Here is a 21,076-nt window from a genome sequence, read left to right on the forward strand (position 1 = left end):
CAAACATGCTCAATGGGGGACAGAACCGGAGATCTGGCTGGCCAGGTTAGTTGACTTACACCCTCTAGAGCACGTTGGGTGGCACGGGATACATGCGGACGTGCATTGTTCTGTTGGAACAGCAAGTTCCCTTGCCGGTCTAGGAATGGTAGAACGATGGGTTCGATGGCGGTTTGGATGTACCGTGCACTATTCAGTGTCCCCTCGACGATCACCAGAGGTGTACGACCAGTGTAGGAGATCGCTCCCCACACCATGATGCCGGGTGTTGGCCCTGTGTGCCTCGGTCGTATGCAGTCCTGATTGTGGCGCTCACCTGCACGGCGCCAAACACGCATACGACCATCATTGGCACCAAGGCAGAAGCGACTCTCATCGCTGAAGACGACACGTCTCCATTCGTCCCTCCATTCACGCCTGTCGCGACACCACTGGAGGCGGGCTGCACGATGTTGGGGCGTGAGCGGAAGACGGCCTAACGGTGTGCGGGACCGTAGCCCAGCTTCATGGAGACGGTTGCGAATGGTCCTCGCCGATACCCCAGGAGCAACAGTGTCCCTAATTTGCTGGGAAGTGGCGGTGCGGTCCCCTACGGCACTGCGTAGGATCCTACGGTCTTGGCGTGCATCTGTGCGTCGCTGCGGTCCGTATGCCACGGCAAACTGGCTGACACTGACGGCGGCGGTGCACAAATGCTGCGCAGCTAGAGCCATTCGACGGCCAACACCGCGGTTCCTGGTGTGTCCGCTGTGCCGTGCGTGTGATCATTGCATGTAAAGCCCTCTCGCAGTGTCCGTAGCAAGTATGGTGGGTCTGACACACCGGTGTCAATGTGTTCTTTTTTCCATTTCCAGGAGTGTATAAACACATGTTTCTAAGGTGAGAGTAAGGGTCTACTTCTGATCTTAAAAGTATGAATAACTGACCAGACAGTATGAGACGTGGAGGAGAAGTTCTCTTTTGCTAATGGAAGCAACATAATAGTAGCTGATAAAACAGAACTCTTATTAAAAAAAGGAAATGAAACTTTGAAGGATGTTTACGGTTGGGCAGTATGTAATAAATTTAATACTGAACATAAGAAAACAATCAGTATGCACTTCAGCATAATGGGAGAACACGACTCTGTCACGTTAAGCATAAGTGATTAATTCATAGACAGTGGAACAAGCACATGATTCTTAAGGACCGTTGTTGAATGTCAGTTAACTTGGAATGAACACACAAAGATGCTAGCAAAAAGAATGTCTCCTGCATGTTTTGCTCTTAGGGTTCTATCATTTGTATGTAACAGGCAATGTCTTCTGGTGACAGAGTAATCTTACATACATTTTATTCATAGTAATAGGATTTTTTCTATAATGCAAAACTTGAACAGAATTATTAAACTACAAAAAAGGCCACAAGAACGATAACTAGAAGTATAGTTAGCCTTACTGTAAAGAAACATTTAAGAAACTGGTGTCCTTACTGCGCCAACGGCGTATATCTACCAGTTTGTTGTGTATCGCAGGGAAAATATTACGAAGTATTTCACTAATAGTTCTACACGCAATCAGTTTGGACTTACATTAAAAACAGAGAAACAAATCAAAGCTGAGAAGAACATTTTCTATCACGGAAAATACTGAACAATAAATTGCCGAGAGAGATGAACATTATTTCTAAAATACGTCTGTCTAAAAAGGCCTCATATGCTCTTTATAAAAAATGCTACTAAACATCAAAGATTATATAGATGATTCATGTTAGTGATAATAATGAAAAGGGGATAACTACATAACCTTGCCACATTTCAATACAGTAATGCTTTTCTAAGAAAGTCATGTGCCAAGAACCCACAATACATGATATGTCCTGAGAAAAACATCTCATTCATGATGGGGAGCTCCTAAATCAGTGGTTCAGGTGCGCTGAACGGAGGACATGAAGAAGGGCATGGGAATAGTGACACGTTTACTGGCCGGGAGCCAGTTTTCCTAATGGAAAGGAGCTACGGCAAAAAATAAAAATGTACAACGGCAAGTTTACGCTTCCCGAATCATCCGTGGGGGCCTTTGATGTGTAGGTTGATGAAGAGTGAAACCGAGTCTATCAAAGGACATTGTAGTCTAGGGACCAACCGTATCGGGCTCTACAGTTATTAAGACTACGAAGTTAGCTTTTTTCAAGCCATCCTGTTTTGGGTTTTCAGTGAGTTTGCTAAGAGAATTCAGCAAATGGCAGGATGGTTCCTTCATTTAGGCCATGGCCAACTACCTTTGGTACCCTCTTAAAGCATACTCATGTATTTTCTGTATATATATACTTCTGTCCCACTTACTTTCAGTGCGCTATGGTGACAAATCATATATGACTGAAAGAAGATCCCTGGACGAATGAACAAATAAATTAAATACAGCGTATCATGATAACTTAAAGACGAGGCATAATGTATGTATAACACGAGCAAGTCCTAAACCTCACTTAGCTCTTGAGAACGTACACTTGTGTCCAGATAACAGTGCTAAACAACGTTTGTCTAACTGAAAAATATGGGGTGGAACAACTAAAGCAAAACGTGAACGACGAAGGTGATCTCACAGCTGACATCAGCATTAACGAACTTGAAGAAGCCACAAATACTTTGAAAGATGTTAAGGAAATAATCTCATATGACGTGGCAAAGAAACAAATGAAGTACTTCGCAGACAAATTGGAATTCATTGCCTTCACAATTTTATCTATTATTTTAGGGTTCCGTGCCTCAATCTGCAAAAACGGAACCGTTATAGTACTGCTTTGTGGTCCGTATTATGTCTGTCCGTCCCATTGTTAAGAATCACTTGTCTTAGGAACGTGCTCATCAATTCCGTTCAAATTCATGCCACATATTAAGGTCTAATGCACTGCAACCAAGCCTGCTTGTGTTTTCATATCATATATCCTGGTTGTTGTATCAACTGCAATATTTATACAAATTTATGCTACATAATAAGGTAAGAAGATATCGCTATTTGTGCCAAATATTTTTGATAGTCGAAATTTCACTTGTTAAAAACGATTGGGTACTTCTCTTTGAGCTTGAAACATGAAAATTGGAGAAGGGAAAATTTCTGAAAAATATTAATTTATAATTACGTAACACTAAGATATATTTTTTTCTGTTTGTCATGCGCCTCTCTGTTCGTTCGTCTTTCACGACCTCCTTCTCACTGGAAAAATATATATAATATGTGAAGGTACCTGTATGTTGTCCCTTGGAGGTATAAAGTTTTTAAGCTTCTAAGTCAATACAATCAAGAGGTACGGCCATTAATGTGACATGTATTGATATTCGGAAACGCACTCATCAAACCCTAAGGGGTACTTCCTAATGACCTACATTCAAGAAATTTGTCAAGACACAGTTTTACACTACAAAAAGGGAAATGAAAATCATTAATTTTTAGTTATATCACACGAAATGGACATTTTATTATCACTTTTAATCGATCAGTCTGTCTGTTTGTACGTCAGTTAAGAGCCCGTTTTCTCTGGAACAGGTGGCGTATCGAGTCAAAATTTGTGATACATAATAAAGTATATTATCCATTCGTATATTATCCATTCGTGGTATAAGACATTTAACCTTCAAATTCAGTTCAATCAAGTAATTCTGCCAATTATGACATATATTTTGAATCTTGGAAACTCAATCTTCAGAACCTCGCAGTACATCCCGTTAACCTGGAATCACAAAATTCGCCATGATAAAAGATTTCACTGAACATGTAAAGGAAAAAATTCGAAATTCGTTAATTTGCAATCATATAACACGAACAAATATTTTTTTGTAATTTTTTATCCGTCTGTCTGTTTAACTGTCCGTCTGCTGAGACGCCTTTATCTCGTGAACAGGTTGGCGTATCAAAGTCAAATGTATGTCACTTACTAAGGTCTACGATCCTCCAGCAGTGTAAAAACCTTAAGTTTGTAAGTCGATGCGATAAAAAGATTAGGAGATTTATGTGAGGTATTTTGATACTAGCAAACTCACTCATCAAAAGTCATAGCATATTTCCCCTTGATGTTAAATCATGAAATCTGGCAGGAAGCAAGATGTAATTAGAGCAAAAAATCGGAAAATTTTTAAATTTTAAGTACACAAGTGGCACATAATAAAAACTTTTGCTGTTACAACATACACTGCATCTATCATCCGTCGAAAGTATGAAAGACGACATTACCGGATGCAAACGCAAAATGAAAGTTGTCCCGGGACCAGTATCTTGCCAGAATCTATATCGAGAAAGGGAAAAACCGCTGCGATTCTCGATTTTCTGGGTGCATGAAATATATGTGAATATATGCTTAATTAACTTCGGTGAAATCTTCACTGTGCAAGTCCTATTCGCGCTAGACAATTCTGGTAATTGACAAACATAAAAATGATATAGCTGAATGACAGCCACTTACAAACTTTTTGGAGAGCTGCTTTGACAGATGGAAGTCACTCTCGTGAGCGTCGACGAAGGCCAAATGAGTTGGATTATATAGCCTCACTACAGCATTGTGTGGGGAGTATACAGGCGCAGCCTGTCCACGTTGTAAAACATCCACGATCTTTTGACAGTGCAGCATACTGATAGATCTCGGCAGCAGTTAGCTTTGAAATTGCGCTAGTATCGCAGCCTGCAATAACATAACCTATATCTGAAGAGCATGAATTTTGCATGCAAATAACGATTCTTTTATGGACCTTGCGTCTTGATTAATAAATTTGCATGACTAATGACACAGCCGAATATTGTCTGCACTGAGATTTTGATGTTGCTCCACTAACAGCAAAATACCACACAAGTTGAATTTTTAATCAACTACTCTTGAAGTTAGCATCGGACTGCGTGAGCTTATTTGACAAACGTACGTCTCAAGTTTTGGTCTGTAAATAAGACAAAAATAATCACAAAAAGTTTATTGATACAGCAGATAAGCTAAATCTGTTGATGTTTACAAAACATGTCGGATAGTCTTCTGTCAACAGATATGAAAGCCACTTTTCGGGTTCTATATGTCACTATTAGTGTACAGGTCAGCCCACTGCAGTCACTCTTCAGCTCTTCCGAGTTTTTCTGAGCAGTGGTTGTTCGAATGAACAGGCGTTGCAATCTGATTCATGTTCATTTTACATGGCTATGCGCTGTCATAAAACACTGACTCAGGACATGATGGTGTCGAATTCCTATTATACACATTTCATAAATAATATTGGCAAATCACTTACACTGTATCAAAGAAGAAATATTGGAGCTTGTTGGTGCACTACGGTTCCATCTCTCATTACTAAAATGAGGCGACATACCTCGGATGACTGTAACCAACTAACGAATAAACTGTACCAATAGATGGATTAAGATTATATCTCTTTTACTAAGGCTTGGCTACTACCATCTGCCATAATAACCTGTCAATGAATATGGTGTCCCATAATTTTTTAGTACCAACGTGTCTACAGCAACTGATACGTTTGTAGTTTAATTTAATCTTAGCTCATATATTGAAAGCTTTCCCAATGGTATAACGCAAATTTTCAGAGTCCTTTCCGTCTGTCCCTCTTATCAAAAAACTGTCGAAAGCCGCGATGCTGGCAGCCAAATGTCTGTTGGTAGCATACGAATGAGTCGCTCCTAAAACTTAAAGTAAGAGATTTCATCTTCACATGTTCTCGTAACGTAATTATATTTTAATTACAATATTACGCAAATAAAAATTTAATAAAAAACTTAATTTAATTAATGGTTATTTTACATATAGTTACATTGTTTCTATATTGTTATAGATATACAGATAGAAATAGTTACCAGTAAAAATTAATGTAAAGCTAAGTGGCAAGTACTATACGAGGATAGAATTAAGTCTATCATCAAAGATGATGTCCGGTAGCCCACAGGGGTAGCAAGCCGAAGGTAGCAGTAATCAGGTCTCGACAGACCTATAAATATATCTTTCTGCTACTGGAATGGAGGAGACTTGTAAACCTGCTTACATCAGTTATTCTTCTGACCTAATCAGATATTTCCTTCTAATTTTGGCTAAATATTCTGTACTGTTCTTGTAATGAGTTATAAAATTATATTTAAGCACACCAAGAACATAATTTTACTCTTAAATTTCTCACTTCGTGAGCATTTTATCATTATTTCTGCCTTAGCTGCTGCTACAATATTGAGAAAATATTTACAGCATCGGCGCCTCTCTGTCTGTATGATATTACTCTCGTTTGTAACGCGAATTCAACTTAATCCATAGAGGGGAAGATAGATGGAAAAAAAAATGTTTTTCCCCCTTCTCTAATGCGTCTGAAAACGACCAGAACGAGTTTCAGTAAGAGAGTTTTCAGAAAACGTTATTCGGTATTGCAGTTTTTGAAGAGAATCAACAAGTACCTTTTGATAATCGTCAAATGGTTTACGGAATGCACCTGACTGCATTAATTATTACTCAATCATTAATATTGCTATTGTTATTTATTCGCTGTTATTAGCTTTTTCGTCTTTTACTTTCACTATTTTACGAATGGTAGTATTGGAATGATAGAAGTATTGGAAATGCTTCACATTGGCTTAACTGTTCATTTTATTTTAAGAGTAATATGAGAACACCCAGTCATATAAGCTGATAGCTTTAAACCAGTAATGTACGATGAATCTTCAATTCTGGTTGATAATGTGTCATTGTGACAACAAAGCAGTTCACACAGAAACATTTACCAAACAACTAAGTGAGTAATATGTGCTACTACCGCCACGAAGAACGCTCGAGATGAGTGATGCGGACCACGAACCGTGGTGCCCTCAAAATTATCATATGTCAATCTGTCCGGTGACCATAGGGTTTGAAATCGTGGTCAGAGCCAATAACGGAAACTTTAAGAGCTCTACAGTGTTAAGATTTCACGACACTTACACAAGGGCACGTAGTCCGAGAAATCAATAAAATTACGGCTCCAGAGGCTTTGCCAATTGTTTGCGAACTACTCGTCGCTTAAAATGAAGTCTTGAATCACTCCAACTCGAGGCCTAGGAGAACTTATCGTCTGCAAAAGTTACATCTGGCAGGGATACCAAATACCTCTAACAGGCACATAGGGCTGAAAATACCCAGGCTTACACGAGAGTCTCCTTAACAAGTGTCGAGGAGTGACAGATGGTGGTGGTTAGTGTTTAACGTCCCGTCGACAACGAGGTCATCAGAGACGGAGCGCAAGCTCGGGTTAGGGAAGGATTGGGAAGGAAATCGGCCGTGCCCTTGCAAAGGAACCATCCGGGCATTTGCCTGAAACGATTTAGGGAAATCACGGAAAAACTAAATCAGGACGACCGGAGACGGGATTGAACCGTCGTCCTCCCGAATGCCAGTCCAGTGTAGGAGTGACAGAGATCCCTTCGAGCGGTTCGCCTGTGGGGCTCTGCAGTGGGATGTCATGGTCTTGGTCGACTATTGGGGAGGCTATATATAGCTCATGCTCCGTCATATACCGGTAGTCGTCACCCGATGAAGAATGCGGGGGGGGGGGGGGGGGGGGGGGAGGGGGGGCTGTGCTGGCTATGGTCATCAGAATCACTTGGTGGAGGGATTCTGTAGGTGAAGGCATACATTATTTAGCGACTGACGAACAGAAGTAGGGAACGTTTGCGGATGTCACTGGTACCTGGGAGCGATGGGTCGTTGGTCCCTCACGTATGTGTTCTTGTCTCCTGGTTGTAATGTGTAAGACCCACTGCTTAGTTTGTGTACTGGTTTATATCGTGTATCAGACATTGCTGACCTGTTGCCACTACACGGTGATTATAATCAAACTTTCAAACTGCAGTAGAGATAACACCAGTGGTCAGAGTGACGTCAAGTTGCAACGGAATATTATCGGAGAATGGGGGAAACGTATCGTAGACGAAAAATGAATAGTTACAAAGTGTAGCAATAGATGGCACTGTAAGCATAATAATTTAATAGTGGTCGACTACAAATGACAAATGAATCATAAAAAGATACCTAAGCTGTACTCTCCAGTGTGCGTGGCTATACAGGTGTCATACTGTTAGTTACGTAAGCCCATCCACCACGGGAACGTCATGTCACATTGGATGGGAAAAAACGGTTTTTTATTGTCCTAAGGCACATAAACCGTATAAAAAGCGTTAATCAAAATCAAATCAGATTATTAATTTCGGCGTGACTGGCGCTAAACATGTTCAATATGCTGTCCACCGTTTTCTGCAACAAGTTGATATCGAGAAACAGCATATTTCACAACTAATCGAAGTTTTTCCGGGGTCAAGTTCAGAATGTGTTGTGTAATGCGTGCCTTCAATGCACCTAAGTTTGCAGTCGGAAAGCTAAACACATATTTTAGAAAGCCCCACAGCCAGAAGTCACGAGGATTTAAATCAGGTGATCGGGAGGACCAAGCAGTAGCGAAATGGCGGCTGATAATTCTAGCATTTCCGAAATGGTGCTTCAGCAGCTGCTTATCTTAATTTGCAATGTGTGGCGGTGCGCTATGTTGCATAAAAATGAGCCCGTCCACACACCCACGCTGCTGTAGAGCTGGAATGACGTGTTTGTCTCTTCGAAAAAATATGGCCCTATGATAAATAATGCCGTAAAACTGCACACACAGTTACCTTTTCAGGATGAAGTGGTACTGGTTAATTTGTGCGTTTATTTTCCGTTGCCCGTATTCGACAATTCTGTGCATTGACATATTCTGTCAGATGGATGTGTGCGTCATCTGTCCACAAAATCTTCTACGGTCAATCATTTTTCACTTCAATGCAAGCATTAAATTCTGACGCAAAGTTTTCTCTTGCTGACAGATCAATGGGAAGAAAATCGAGCTCATGGGTAATTTTGAATGGATAGCAAAGGAGGAAGTTTCGTAGGATTTTACGTAGCGTGCTGACGGATATGTCCTGTGTTCGAGCAATTCTCCGTGCACTACACGTTTGCACACCATCACTCGTCTCCTTCTGCACTGCTGTGGCCACTGCCACTGACGTCTAATTAATTATTTTCCTTCCGATATCAGGTTACACACCAAAAGAACCACTCTTTTCGAATATGCGAATCATTTTCTCCAGACCCAAGGCAGTCATCGGACCAACTCCTTTTTTCAAACCCTTCAGTGACCAGAACTTCTGCTGAGCGCACAGTCATAATTCTTGTAATACAGCTTTACAAGCAGAACGCGATCCGCCATTTAAACAGTCATGGCCAACGTTGCAGACGCGAAAGGAGAAAAGACCATGTAACCGGCGTGTTTATATCAACTTCAATGGGTTGTGCGCATGACAGGTCTTTTCATTTACTTATTCTGACGCATACAGTGCCACATATTGATCGATTTTCACACTATTTTTTTCTTCTGCCGTACATTTTCTCCCTTCTCCGATAGTATTCCGTTGCAATTTGACCTCTTTCTGACAGTGATTTTGTTTCTACAGCGTTTTGAATGTTTAACTTTAATTATAATCACCCCGTATACGAATTTGATGCCCCTTGTAAGGGTTGCGTGCGTCATGGTGTCCGTTCGAACGTGAATGCCGAAACGGAGGATATTTTCTAATCCCATGGAATGACACACGTGACGGGGGAGCCGACACTAAGGCGAAGAGACAACATCGCTAATGGCCATGAAGCACCTAAGCCGGTGAACGTTCTCTCGTTCGAATTGCTAGGCAAGACGACAAAAATTAGACATGCAATCCTCTCTAGGAACTGGCGAGGCTTATGTAGGAGCATATGAATGTCCTGATCAACAGTTCACCACTGCGTTTGACGCAGAATGGAATGGTGTGGTGACCAGGTGATGAATTCAGATCCCTCTGACACAAACTGGCGACCTTTGTCTGGCACCTAAATGAGCGATAATCCCTCAGTAGCAAAAATGGCTAAGATCCTATTTCTAGAATGCAACATGAAGGAAGATAACCCTACCAATATATGGAAAATGAGACAAGGGATCTGTCACCATAGACACTCGACAAGAATGGACTGGCAAAGTGCGCCTGCGGCTAGTCTCAAGGCAACTCTGTCAAGACCGTGGAGAACTCGCCGAAGGTCAACACATGGCGGTTAATGCTGATGGTGGATGACGCTGGAGTTGTCGTCCAATGATATCTCATATGTGCTTGATTAGAGACAGATCTGTGATCAAGTAGGCCAGGGATGTCGACACTCTGTACAGAGTATTGTGTTACTGCAACGGTATGAAGGCGAACGGTATACCACTGGAAAACACCTCCTGGAGTGCTGTTCACGTATGGGAGCACGAAAGGTTGAATCACTGGATTGACTTACAAATTTGCAGTCAAGTGCGGGAGTCCTCTTGCTATAATACGAAACCGCATCCTAGATCATAACTTAAGGTGAAGATCCATCCAGCTTTCATTACCGAACACAACAGACCAACACCCTGTCATCTATTGGGCTCTTGCTTATACCAAAGTCGCAAATAGAATATTTGGGGTGCGTTTGGCTCGGAACTGTTACCCTCTGGGTAGAGCTACGTGGAAGACCGGGGCTCGGACTTCTCGCAACCGTACATTGTCGTGACCATCGCTACCAGCAATCATGTACAGTGGATACATCCCTGCCAAGTCTCTCCGCAGTATTGCACAAAGAGTATACAGATTCTCGTTACGCTGTTACACGACCTCGTCCAAAGTCAGTGAGGTGTTTATGATGGCGTCTTTGTTCCTTGAAAGGCATTGCTGACTAACATTAACCCACCACGTCCAGTCTCAAAGGCTACTAACGCTCACCACAGTCACAACATGCATTTACAGCAAACCTGATTTGCATTCTCATAGTGGCGGTATTAGCGCGAAATGTGAAATACACCATGATGCAGAAACACCCCTACCAACCTTTGTTTATGTCACACAACTCGTTCTTGCTGTTGTGATTTTTTTTAGTGTCAGTGTAGTTGGCGCGGCAGAGAATGTCTTTATAATTTGCCCAAGACTGCGTTTCTACTTTTCAAATTCTTTACTTTCATAGAGATATGAATCAACGCCTTTGTGTGCTTACTGTATCACTATTCAACGATGTATTGAAATTCTCCGGTATTTATATTTGTACCTGCAGTGTTTTGTTTTGTGCATTAATGTTTCTGCGGGTCCCCATATTAATTTCCATCGTGATCAGTCACATGACGTCCTCCCTAATGAACAGATCTCTGCTACAGTCTATTCTAATGCACTTGAAACTGAATTGCAGGTCTACACAGATTTACGAAATCCTTAGATTATGTTTCTGACATTCAGAATATATATTAAAGTTATGATAGTAGCGTTGAAGGCCATCCTTTCTGTGTTGCACATAACAGTTAATGAGCAGACACGTTTCGCTACATTCGCACGTTCGTCTTTTGCGGGTAAACAACTTTCGAACAGTACAGAAATACATGAACATCCTTTCGACGTTACGGATGCTTATGCTTATTTGTAGGGGTGTCCCCCATTCGCCGCATAATACATAACACGTTATGAAGAAAAACGGCAATTTGTATATGATACACGTCACTAACCTGTAAATGGGCGACGTGACACCCTCCTTGTACCATATGACGAGGTGCACCCTGTCCCCTGCGAGCGGCGGCACGACGTCACAGGGTAGTTTGGCAACACCGCCCTCCACAGCTTGGACATCCGAGGCCATCACTGTAGAGGAATACCACATCAACAATCAAGAAGACGACTTTCCTCGTCTGCCTTACTACTTTATGTGTACCATTAAAAATTGTGTTAATGTGCACCGAATGTGTTTCTCAATAAAATTATATGAATGAAGGTTAGGTAACATAGTCCAACAAATATATCACGAATAAATTCAGTGCATTATTAGTTTGATGATCTCTAGTGCACACACGAAGCACAGTCTCAATTTCGCTTTTCGATCATAGAGATCCTGCTAGACACGCCATAGAATAACAGCTGCATATATTTGTTTCACTAGTGTACGAACAAATGATTTCAGAGAAATTAAATCAGAATATAAAGTGTTTCAACTGATGCAGTGCAAAGTAAATTTTGCTTCTACAACGCATTCACCACTCATGCAAATTGTATGTTACAGCAACCACATACAGGAAAAAAATAACGGACCAAGTGTTGCTATTGAATTCATAAGTTGTCAAATCGCTTGTTGAAAAAAGTGTCAGCAGTCATAAAGTGATATATCTCTACATGAAATGTGTCCATTTTTAGTTGTTCGATCTGACGGAAGTATTACTTGAAACAACCATTTAATATAGGTTTGTGTGAGAGCAAATGAATTAGCTAAATACCTTATATTGTGACGTACATAGCTTGTGAAGTATATAGAGTGAAGACAAAGATGGAAGCGCCGAATGCGCTTATTCCAAGTTCATTACATTAAAGTTGCCGCTATCGTGTAAACACACATATCTCAACTATGATCGAGTTTATCAATTAAATATTCCTAGTGTTTTTCAAAACATATGTTAGTTCCTTTTATATTTTTTATTTAACATTAAATAGCATATAGAAACGAAGCCAATATAACTTCATAAACCGACATTTATTTGGAGAATATCAGATATGAATTTTAGTGGAGATACTTCGCTAGAGAGTGGTGAGGGTTCTACTAGCATTCATTACTTTAAAAATAGTGAAAACGCCTGCAAGATTCCTTCATTCGTTGCAACATGACCTCGGCAAAGTTACCAAGGGAATGTCAGATACAAGTTTTACAAGATTCTGTTACCATTTCAGGTAACGAGGTACACTTTGTAACCAGTACGTACGTACCTTTTTCTCTTCCCCAAAGTAGCCGAAATACATGTTCCACAATTTGAATCAAGAACAGCTGCCAATATCAGTAACTTAAAAGTATATATTTTCGGATCAGTGAAGCAAATCACTTAACTAAAGCAGATTGTATACCAGCTATGTTTCTTCACAGTATGCTGATGCAATAGCTTCATACTTAACATTCATATAAAGCCGTTCTCTCGATGAAAAATCATTACCCAAAGACTGGAAAGTTGCAAAGGTCACACCAGTATTCAAGAAAAGCAGCTGGAATAATCCAGTAAATTGGAGGCCCTTAGCATTAACGCCTGTAAATAGAAGTTTTTTGGAACACATCCTGAGCTCGAACATTATGAATTACCTCGAAGAGAACTGTTTATTGGGACACGGTCAACAGGGATGTAGAAAACATCGTTCTTGTGAAACACAAACAGCTCTTTACTCACACAAAGTACTGGGTGACACCGACAACAGATTTCAAATTGATTCCGTCTTTCTAAATTTTCAGAAGACTACTTCTAGATTTCCAGAAGTCCTTAGGCTTGTAATCAAATTGTGTAATTGTAGTATACCGGCTCAATTAGGCAACTGGATTGGTGGTTTCCTGTCAGAGAGGTCACTGTTCGTAGTAACTGACGGAAGACGGCGAACAGAACACAAGTCATTACTGGCCTTCCCGACAAGTCCTATCCTATATGGTGTCTTTATGTTAGCATCAGGAAAAGAAACGAATGGTTGAACCCAAACAAAACAGCAACTCCCCGTACAATGACCTGCGCTTGTCAGCAAAAGATCTACATCTTCACCTGGTTCAACAGTGATGATAGGGTGTTCTATGAATAGCTTCGGCGAGGTGTAACCATCACTGCTGACATTTGTTGCCAACAACTCAGAGTCTTGCAGAAGCAACCCAAGAACAAAGACCAGGAAGACTGCGTGAATTCATGACACTGCATGATGATGCCCGCCCACTTCCTGCTAGACTGACAAAAGTGCTGTATAGGAGCTGGTTTGGGAAGTTACACTCCCGGAAATTGAAATAAGAACACCCTGAATTCACTGTCCCAGGAAGGGGAAACTTTATTGACACATTCCAGGGGTCAGATACATCACATGATCACACTGACAAAACCACAGGCACATAGACACAGGCAACAGAGCATGCACAATATCGGCACTAGTACAGTGTATATCCACCTTTCGCAGCAATGCGGGCTGATATTCTCCCATGGAGATGATCGTAGAGATGCTGGATGTAGTCCTGTGGAACGGCTTGCCATGCCATTTCCACCTGGCGGCTCAGTTGGACCAGCGTTCGTGCTGGACGTGCAGACCGCGTGAGACGACGCTTCTTCCAGTCCCAAACATGCTCAATGGGGGACAGATCCGGAGATCTTGCTGGCCAGGGTAGTTGACTTACACCTTCTAGAGCACGTTGAGTGGCACGGGATACACGCGGACGTGCATTGTCCTGTTGGAACAGCAAGTTCCCTTGCCGGTCTAGGAATGGTAGAACGATGGGTTCGATGACGGTTTGGATGTACCGTGCACTATTCAGTGTCCCCTCGACGATCACCAGAGGTGTACAGCCAGTGTAGGAGATCGCTCCCCACACCATGATGCCGGGTGTTGGCCCTGTGTGCTTCGGTCGTATGCAGTCCTGATTGTGGCGCTCACCTGCACGGCGCCAAACACGCATACGACCATCATTGGCACCAGGCAGAAGCGACTCTCATCGCTGAAGACGACACGTCTCCATTCGTCCCTCCATTCACGCCTGTCGCGACACCACTGGAGGCGGGCTGCACGATGTTGGGGCGTGAGCGGAAGACGGCCTAACGGTGTGCGGGACCGTAGCCCAGCTTCATGGAGACGGTTGCGAATGGTCCTCGCCGATACCCCAGGAGCAACAGTGTCCCTAATTTGCTAGGAAGTGGCGGTGCGGTCCCCTACGGCACTGTGTAGGATCCTACGGTCTTGGCGTGCATCCGTGCGTCGCTGCGGTCCGGTCCCAGGTCGACGGGCACGTGCACCTACCGCCGACCACTGGCGACAACATCGATGTACTGTGGAGACCTCACGCCCCACGTGTTGAGCAATTCGGCGGTACGTCCACCCGCCCTCCCGCATGCCCACTATACGCCCTCGCTCAAAGTCCGTCAACTGCACATACGGTTCACGTCCACACTGTCGCGGCATGCTACCAGTGTTAAAGACTGCGATGGAGCTCCGTATGCCACGGCAAACTGTCTGACACTGACGGCGGCGGTGCACAAATGCTGCGCAGCTAGCGCCATTCGACGGCCAACACCGCGGTTCCTGGTGTGTCCGCTGTGCCGTGCGTGTGATCATTGCTTGTACAGCCCTCTCGCAGTGTCCGGAGCAAGTATGGTGGGTCTGACACACCAGTGTCAAAGTGTTCTTTTTTCCATTTCCAGGAGTGTATTTTGAATCCGCTTTATTCACCTCATCTTGCACCATCAGATTCCCAGCTTTTCCAATCCGTATCGGAGAACCTTCAAGGAATGTCATTACCGAATGCGGCTGGTTCCGGCGGAGGTTCGAGTCGTCCCTCGGGCATGGGTGTGTGTGTTTGTCCTTAGGATAATTTAGGTTAAATAGTGTGTAAGCTTAGGGACTGATGACCTTAGCAGTTAAGTCCCATAAGATTTCACACACATTTGAACCTTTTTTTTTCTTAACCGCATGAAAATTTGCTCAGAATAGGGCTCTGAAGTGCTTCACCTCAAAACCAAGTGATTTCAGCAGTCACGGAATCGAAAAGTTACCCCAGTGTTGTCAGACTGCTGTAAATATTGAAGGATGATATATTATTGATGACTTAAGTCTTTATTATATATGTCTGTTGTGTTTACTAATTTATGAAAAACGCTACGCGCAAATAAATATATGATTTGTGGACTGACTAATAAATGATAAATGCGGAAATAGTGGCCATAACTACAAGTTTTATCTGCGCTAAATAGCTGTAAATAGCGGTCGACGTCCTCCCACTCTTTCCCGCAGAATTATCGGATGTATGTGACTTTTACTGTTTAAAGCCAAGCCAAATACTGCAGCACGCCACAATGGACGATTGTCGTTACACAAGGTCTTTACAGCGTAAAGAAGGCGGAGTGCTTTACGCTTTATCACTAGAACAATGGACTACTATTCCTGTGTGTTCACTAAACAGGCTAGCGCGTAATATTCTGGCGCAGCCATTATCCTGAATTTAGTAGGGGTGCGCAGTTTGCGAAGCCTAAAAGCGGTGAGAAAGCGTTAGCTGCATATTTCCTTGCGGTTGTCGAATAAATCTCGCTCTCAGGTTAAGGTTCCATAAATCAGCGAAGAGTCTGACGCCAGGCTTAAGTGGCTGCTGCAGTATATATCTCCAGAGAGGATTTTGCGAAGCGAAAGGGCCAGACAGCACTCCCCATATTGAGGACACGGAAGCTGCGTTGTTACTCTGCGCTTGTAAGAGTGATAGGCGCTTACACATATCTGAATGTGTGGAGGCTGTAAACACACCAGCTACTCCCCAGGCCGCCTTTCAGAAGCCTTTTAAATTATCGTTTTTTATGTTTCATCGAGCCCTCGGGTGATTCTATGTGTATTCGTTGTAAATCCTCAATCAGAATATAGATATTATACATCTTTGTCACCGATATATTACAGAAAGTCTGCAACATATGTCATCCAAACAATACCCAGAAAAAATTAGTGATAACTCATGAAGGGATACCTCTACCTACATCCCAAGTTTGCGGTATACGTTAAGTTACTTCAGCAGTCAACCAGAATTAGATACGGTTACGTCTCTTCCCACAATGTGACTCTAATAGAAACACAACACTATTAGTAGCAACTGCCCACGCACAATTCTAGTCCAAAGTCTTTTGAACTCTAAGTGGAAGTAGTAGCGGAAATCTGTACAGGTAAATTAATGGAAGATTAAAAAGGATAAACTGGTTTACATCTCAAGCAATCGTAATAAAGAGAATATTGTGTACCCTTCACGCACCTTATAGCACGCTTTCATTCATATAAATATCCATCAAGAGGCGGAGAAAAATTCCTACACAAAGGTTCTACTCTAATACTCTATAGCATACACACCTGTATGTTTGCCTTTTGTTGGACAACTAGAAATTTTCATTTGTTGATTGTCACTCACTAATAGTTGTTAAAGGACCGAAGGTGTTTTTGTTTCATGCTTTAAGAGACTGAAACATTACATTTTCTAAACGAGAATTTGAGGTTGATTTGTGCAAAGTCATAGATATTTCGCACACTATCAAAAGATATGAGGAAAACAATAATAATGTTTACATTCTATAGGTATCTATTAAAAACGAATGAAATAATTTGCAGGAAAATTGAGATCAATTGAACACATATCGTAACAGGTATTCATCTGGAAATAAACTAATAGTTCGGTTATCAATCAACAGAACTGTATAATCAACAATAAGAAGCCACAGAACATCTTATTTAAGTACAGTTACAGATAAAATCCCGTTTCATTTATAGATTGCTTTGAGACGGTTTGGTATATAACTCAGAATTATGATACAGCTTCAATTTTGAAAAACCCAGTGCAAGAGAAAGAAGCAGAGTAGTAGCAGAGGAGTGTAGGTTAACATTTTTTTCCTGGCGTGTGGTAAGATTCCTCTCTAGAACACTGCTGACAGAAACTAAAGAGCTAAATTTCGAGACCCACACGTGGACATGACTCTACAGAGAAGATGCAGTAAGATTTGCTGCTTATGTGGGTAATGGGTAACATCCACAGAATTTGCGAGTACCTTGTGGTACATAAGTGTTTTATTTTGTGTAGCTCTACGTTATTGTGTTTGTGATATAAGTGTCCGGAAATGTATGAAGGGCACAAATGGGATGATGATGAGAATATACAGCCGCACTCTGCGTACCCTTAAGGTCAGACGAAGCTCTGACTGCTCAGTATTGGCAGTATAGCCATAACATAAAGTATGGAGGCAATACCGCAACACACTCACCCAGGTGAACTACGATCTGTGGCTGGTGAAGCTCAGAGATGACAGTCTCACCACCAGCATTACCTGTAGTTGCAAAGTGTCCAATTTAGGGACTCTTAAAATGTACTTGCAGAACTCAATGCAGCCATGGACACATGACAGATAATCGGTATACTACACACACAAGAAGTAGAAACAAACGAAAATGGTTTAACGAACTTTGTAATGTTGCAGTCTGGAGTGTTTCTGAAAACTGACCTTAAGGAAGTCGAATTATCCGAACATTTAAAAGAAAAGGAAACAGATTTAGCGGCAATTACAGAAACAAAGAAGAAAATATTTGGAACCAAATATGTAGTGAATTATGATCCACAGCGAAGTAAAGGTCTCGCCCTCTATACTCCCAGAATAATGGGAGATTAAAGACTGGACTATGAATATGTAAATGAACGCGTTGTTGTAATTGGGGGTCCAAGGGGGATGCAAAGTATAGCAGCAACTTACGGCCCAGAAGAAAGAAAAATTCTTGAGTTCAACCATAGGTAGAATAGATTTTCATCTTACTTAACATTCTGTATAACTAATTCAGTGTTCTCACTCATGTTCTTTATTTCTTCGTCTACTGCGTGTGATATCGGGATTCATATCTTAGCTACTATTGCTAGCATTAATTTTCTATCGCTTCTGACGGAAATATTACTGCATTAAACTGCATACATTTTATGTTCTTAACTTCCTATGCGTTACAAATCCTGATCATGCTGTACTATTTCTGCTGACGACGATATTATCTTGTATTCGACGTACCATAAATCCTTTTGATTTACCTTCTGACACTCCCGTCGACAACGAACTCATTAGTGACAAAGAACAAGTTCGGGTTAGGGAAGGATTGAGAAGGAAACAGACAATGCCCTTACGAAGGAACCATCCAGCATTTTACCTATGTGATTTAGGGAAATCACTTAAAACCTGTACCAGGCTGTCTGGACGCAGGTTTGAAACACTAGTTCAGTGTGCTAACCACTGCGGTACCACGCTCGGTCCTCTTTCAGAATTGTGTCATTCCTCGCTCATTCTCACTGGTAACACCCTCCATATTTTTTCAATGGAGTGTTCATTGTGGCACTTGTTCAGTTACAGACCACGTGTCATGTAGAGACTTTCTGTGCTTGTAACAGTAACAGTGCTGGTCTTGTACATAGCAGTCATTGTCTGTTGAATGGCTAAAAAAATGTGGTTTCTTGAAAGTTATAGCTCATGTGTAGAAATATTCAGTTAGAATTTGAAACGTTTTTAGGTTTACTGAATCATCTATTTTACACAAACATATTTGGGTATGGCTAGTGTTGAATATGAATCCACACATCGGACATCTATTATTAGTAATTATTACAGAATAAACTGAAAGGGAGTTCTGGTATTCAAACACATACTCCCGTAAACAAAGAAGTGATTTTTCTGTTTGAATTGTTTTTACAGTCCATTTGAATCCTAAGAAACATACAAAATGCAAGAAAAAAGCGAAATATTGCTTCCTTAGTGGAGTACAGTGCAATGCAATTTGAAACATGGAGACATATTTTATCGAACATTAAACTCGCTAGAATTATACGGTCGGACTGATTTCATTATTTACCGGCAGGAAAACCGTTAATAACAACACAATCTGCGAAAATAATAAGATAAACTTGTAGTCTTAATCTTAATCGAATATTTCGTTCTCATCATCTGCAGACTCGCCATCGACTTGGAAAATCATTTGTTCCAGGTGTTTTCCACTTCAATTCACATTTCGAACACAAAAGCACAACAAACTCACTAAACAGAACGCCATCTAACCCCTGCGAAACAAAGGACGATAGCAAAGGTTTCACAAGCGTCTAACATGAACTGCGAAGCTTGCAGACTCGTAAATATACATTTGACACCGCGGGAAACCATTGTAACTGCTTTAACGTAATATTACGTCCGCCGGACATCCCTATTTCCCCGAAGTGCTGAAATACTACGTCAACCTAATGCTGAATGATAATGCAGGTGTTCCATTGTCTTGTGCATCCTCATGATGTCGTAATGAATAGCTAGGGTGGAACCCAAGACTAAATTTTTTATTTTTATTTTTTTGCATCCACAAGAACATGATAATTTTCGTTCAAGCAAGTGAATTTAAGGAATGGATGGCACGGAATCCGGGACCCAATACGTATTGATTAAGAGTCATAGATGCTACCCCTAGGTTGTATTTATTTATTGACTGTATCCACAAGAACGTGATACGGTTTCTAGTAACTGATATAGTCTTTATGATACAGTTTTTTCATATCTGTTTTTTCTCACTGTTAAGAAAATAAATAAGCACGAACACTACAACGACGTATATTCAACTTTGGCTGTCACATTTGTAGATCCCTTCCATTTACTTTTTTGCCATATCAGATACACTGATCGGGGAATATGAAGCAATGAGTTGATCCTCTTTGTGACGGAATCCATCATTATGCTCCTACCGTACTTGGGTTCGTGAGGTAGATGTAGATGACAACGAAGCCACCGTTGTTGGCAACAGAAATGCGTTTTCCAGTGACAGCTACCATGGGTGTACTTTACCAACTTTTTTGAGTGCAAGAGTGATAGTTAGCAGATTGGGTTTAATGTTTTAAACACTTACTCACCTAATTTTTATTTTGTTACTTTATTCCGTCTATTGCAACAATTTAGTATTTTTCGTACCTCTAGGTTAACTCGTTGCCTATGTTCGAGTAAAGCCAAACTTTCTTTAAGTAGACGTTATTAATTAATGAAATTCGACATAACTTGAAAGGTCCATGAAATCCACAAAAGAACTATATTACACCGAAAAAGGTCTGGTGAACAAAATGTGTCAGGATTACACAGGAACATACACCAATGAGAGAAACTTACAGCCACCAACTTTACAGTACGTTGCTCAGCCTTCGAAATGCAGTCCAATAGCGATATTATGTGACTTGGATTCGGGAAGTTCTTTGTAGTAGGTTTCCGGAATTTTGTAATCAAACGATTCCAGTAAATTAAGGGCCGTTGGTACCTGGGTGCAGAACTGGCACTCATTAGCGTCCTGATCCTGTGCCAGTTTGGTGGCGAATTTGGTGGCAAGGACATGAGAGTGAAATATCTGTTGTGCCTCTTAAACCAATTTATCCTGACACTGGTACGGCGACACGGAGAATTATGCTGCTGGAAAACTCCGACCTGCGTCGGAGCGCTGCTCACCTTTCGAGCATCCGTTCTCCAGAA

The 21,076-nt window shown here is 41.5% G+C and overlaps 1 protein-coding gene across 3 annotated transcripts in view; it reads right to left on the minus strand.

Moving 5' to 3' along the window:
* The window catches only part of LOC126267676 (nephrin-like), a 468,973-nt gene that overhangs the window by 190,794 nt on the left and 257,103 nt on the right, over positions 1–21,076 (minus strand). For all 3 annotated transcript variants that reach the window (XM_049972976.1, XM_049972977.1, XM_049972978.1), the window contains exon 2: positions 11,552–11,684. In XM_049972976.1, coding sequence (XP_049828933.1) covers positions 11,552–11,684 — 133 coding nt within the window. The remainder of the gene's footprint in view (positions 1–11,551; positions 11,685–21,076) is intronic.

Source organism: Schistocerca gregaria, chromosome 4 (assembly GCF_023897955.1).
Source record: "Schistocerca gregaria isolate iqSchGreg1 chromosome 4, iqSchGreg1.2, whole genome shotgun sequence".
Classification (NCBI taxonomy): Eukaryota; Metazoa; Arthropoda; class Insecta; order Orthoptera; family Acrididae; genus Schistocerca; species Schistocerca gregaria.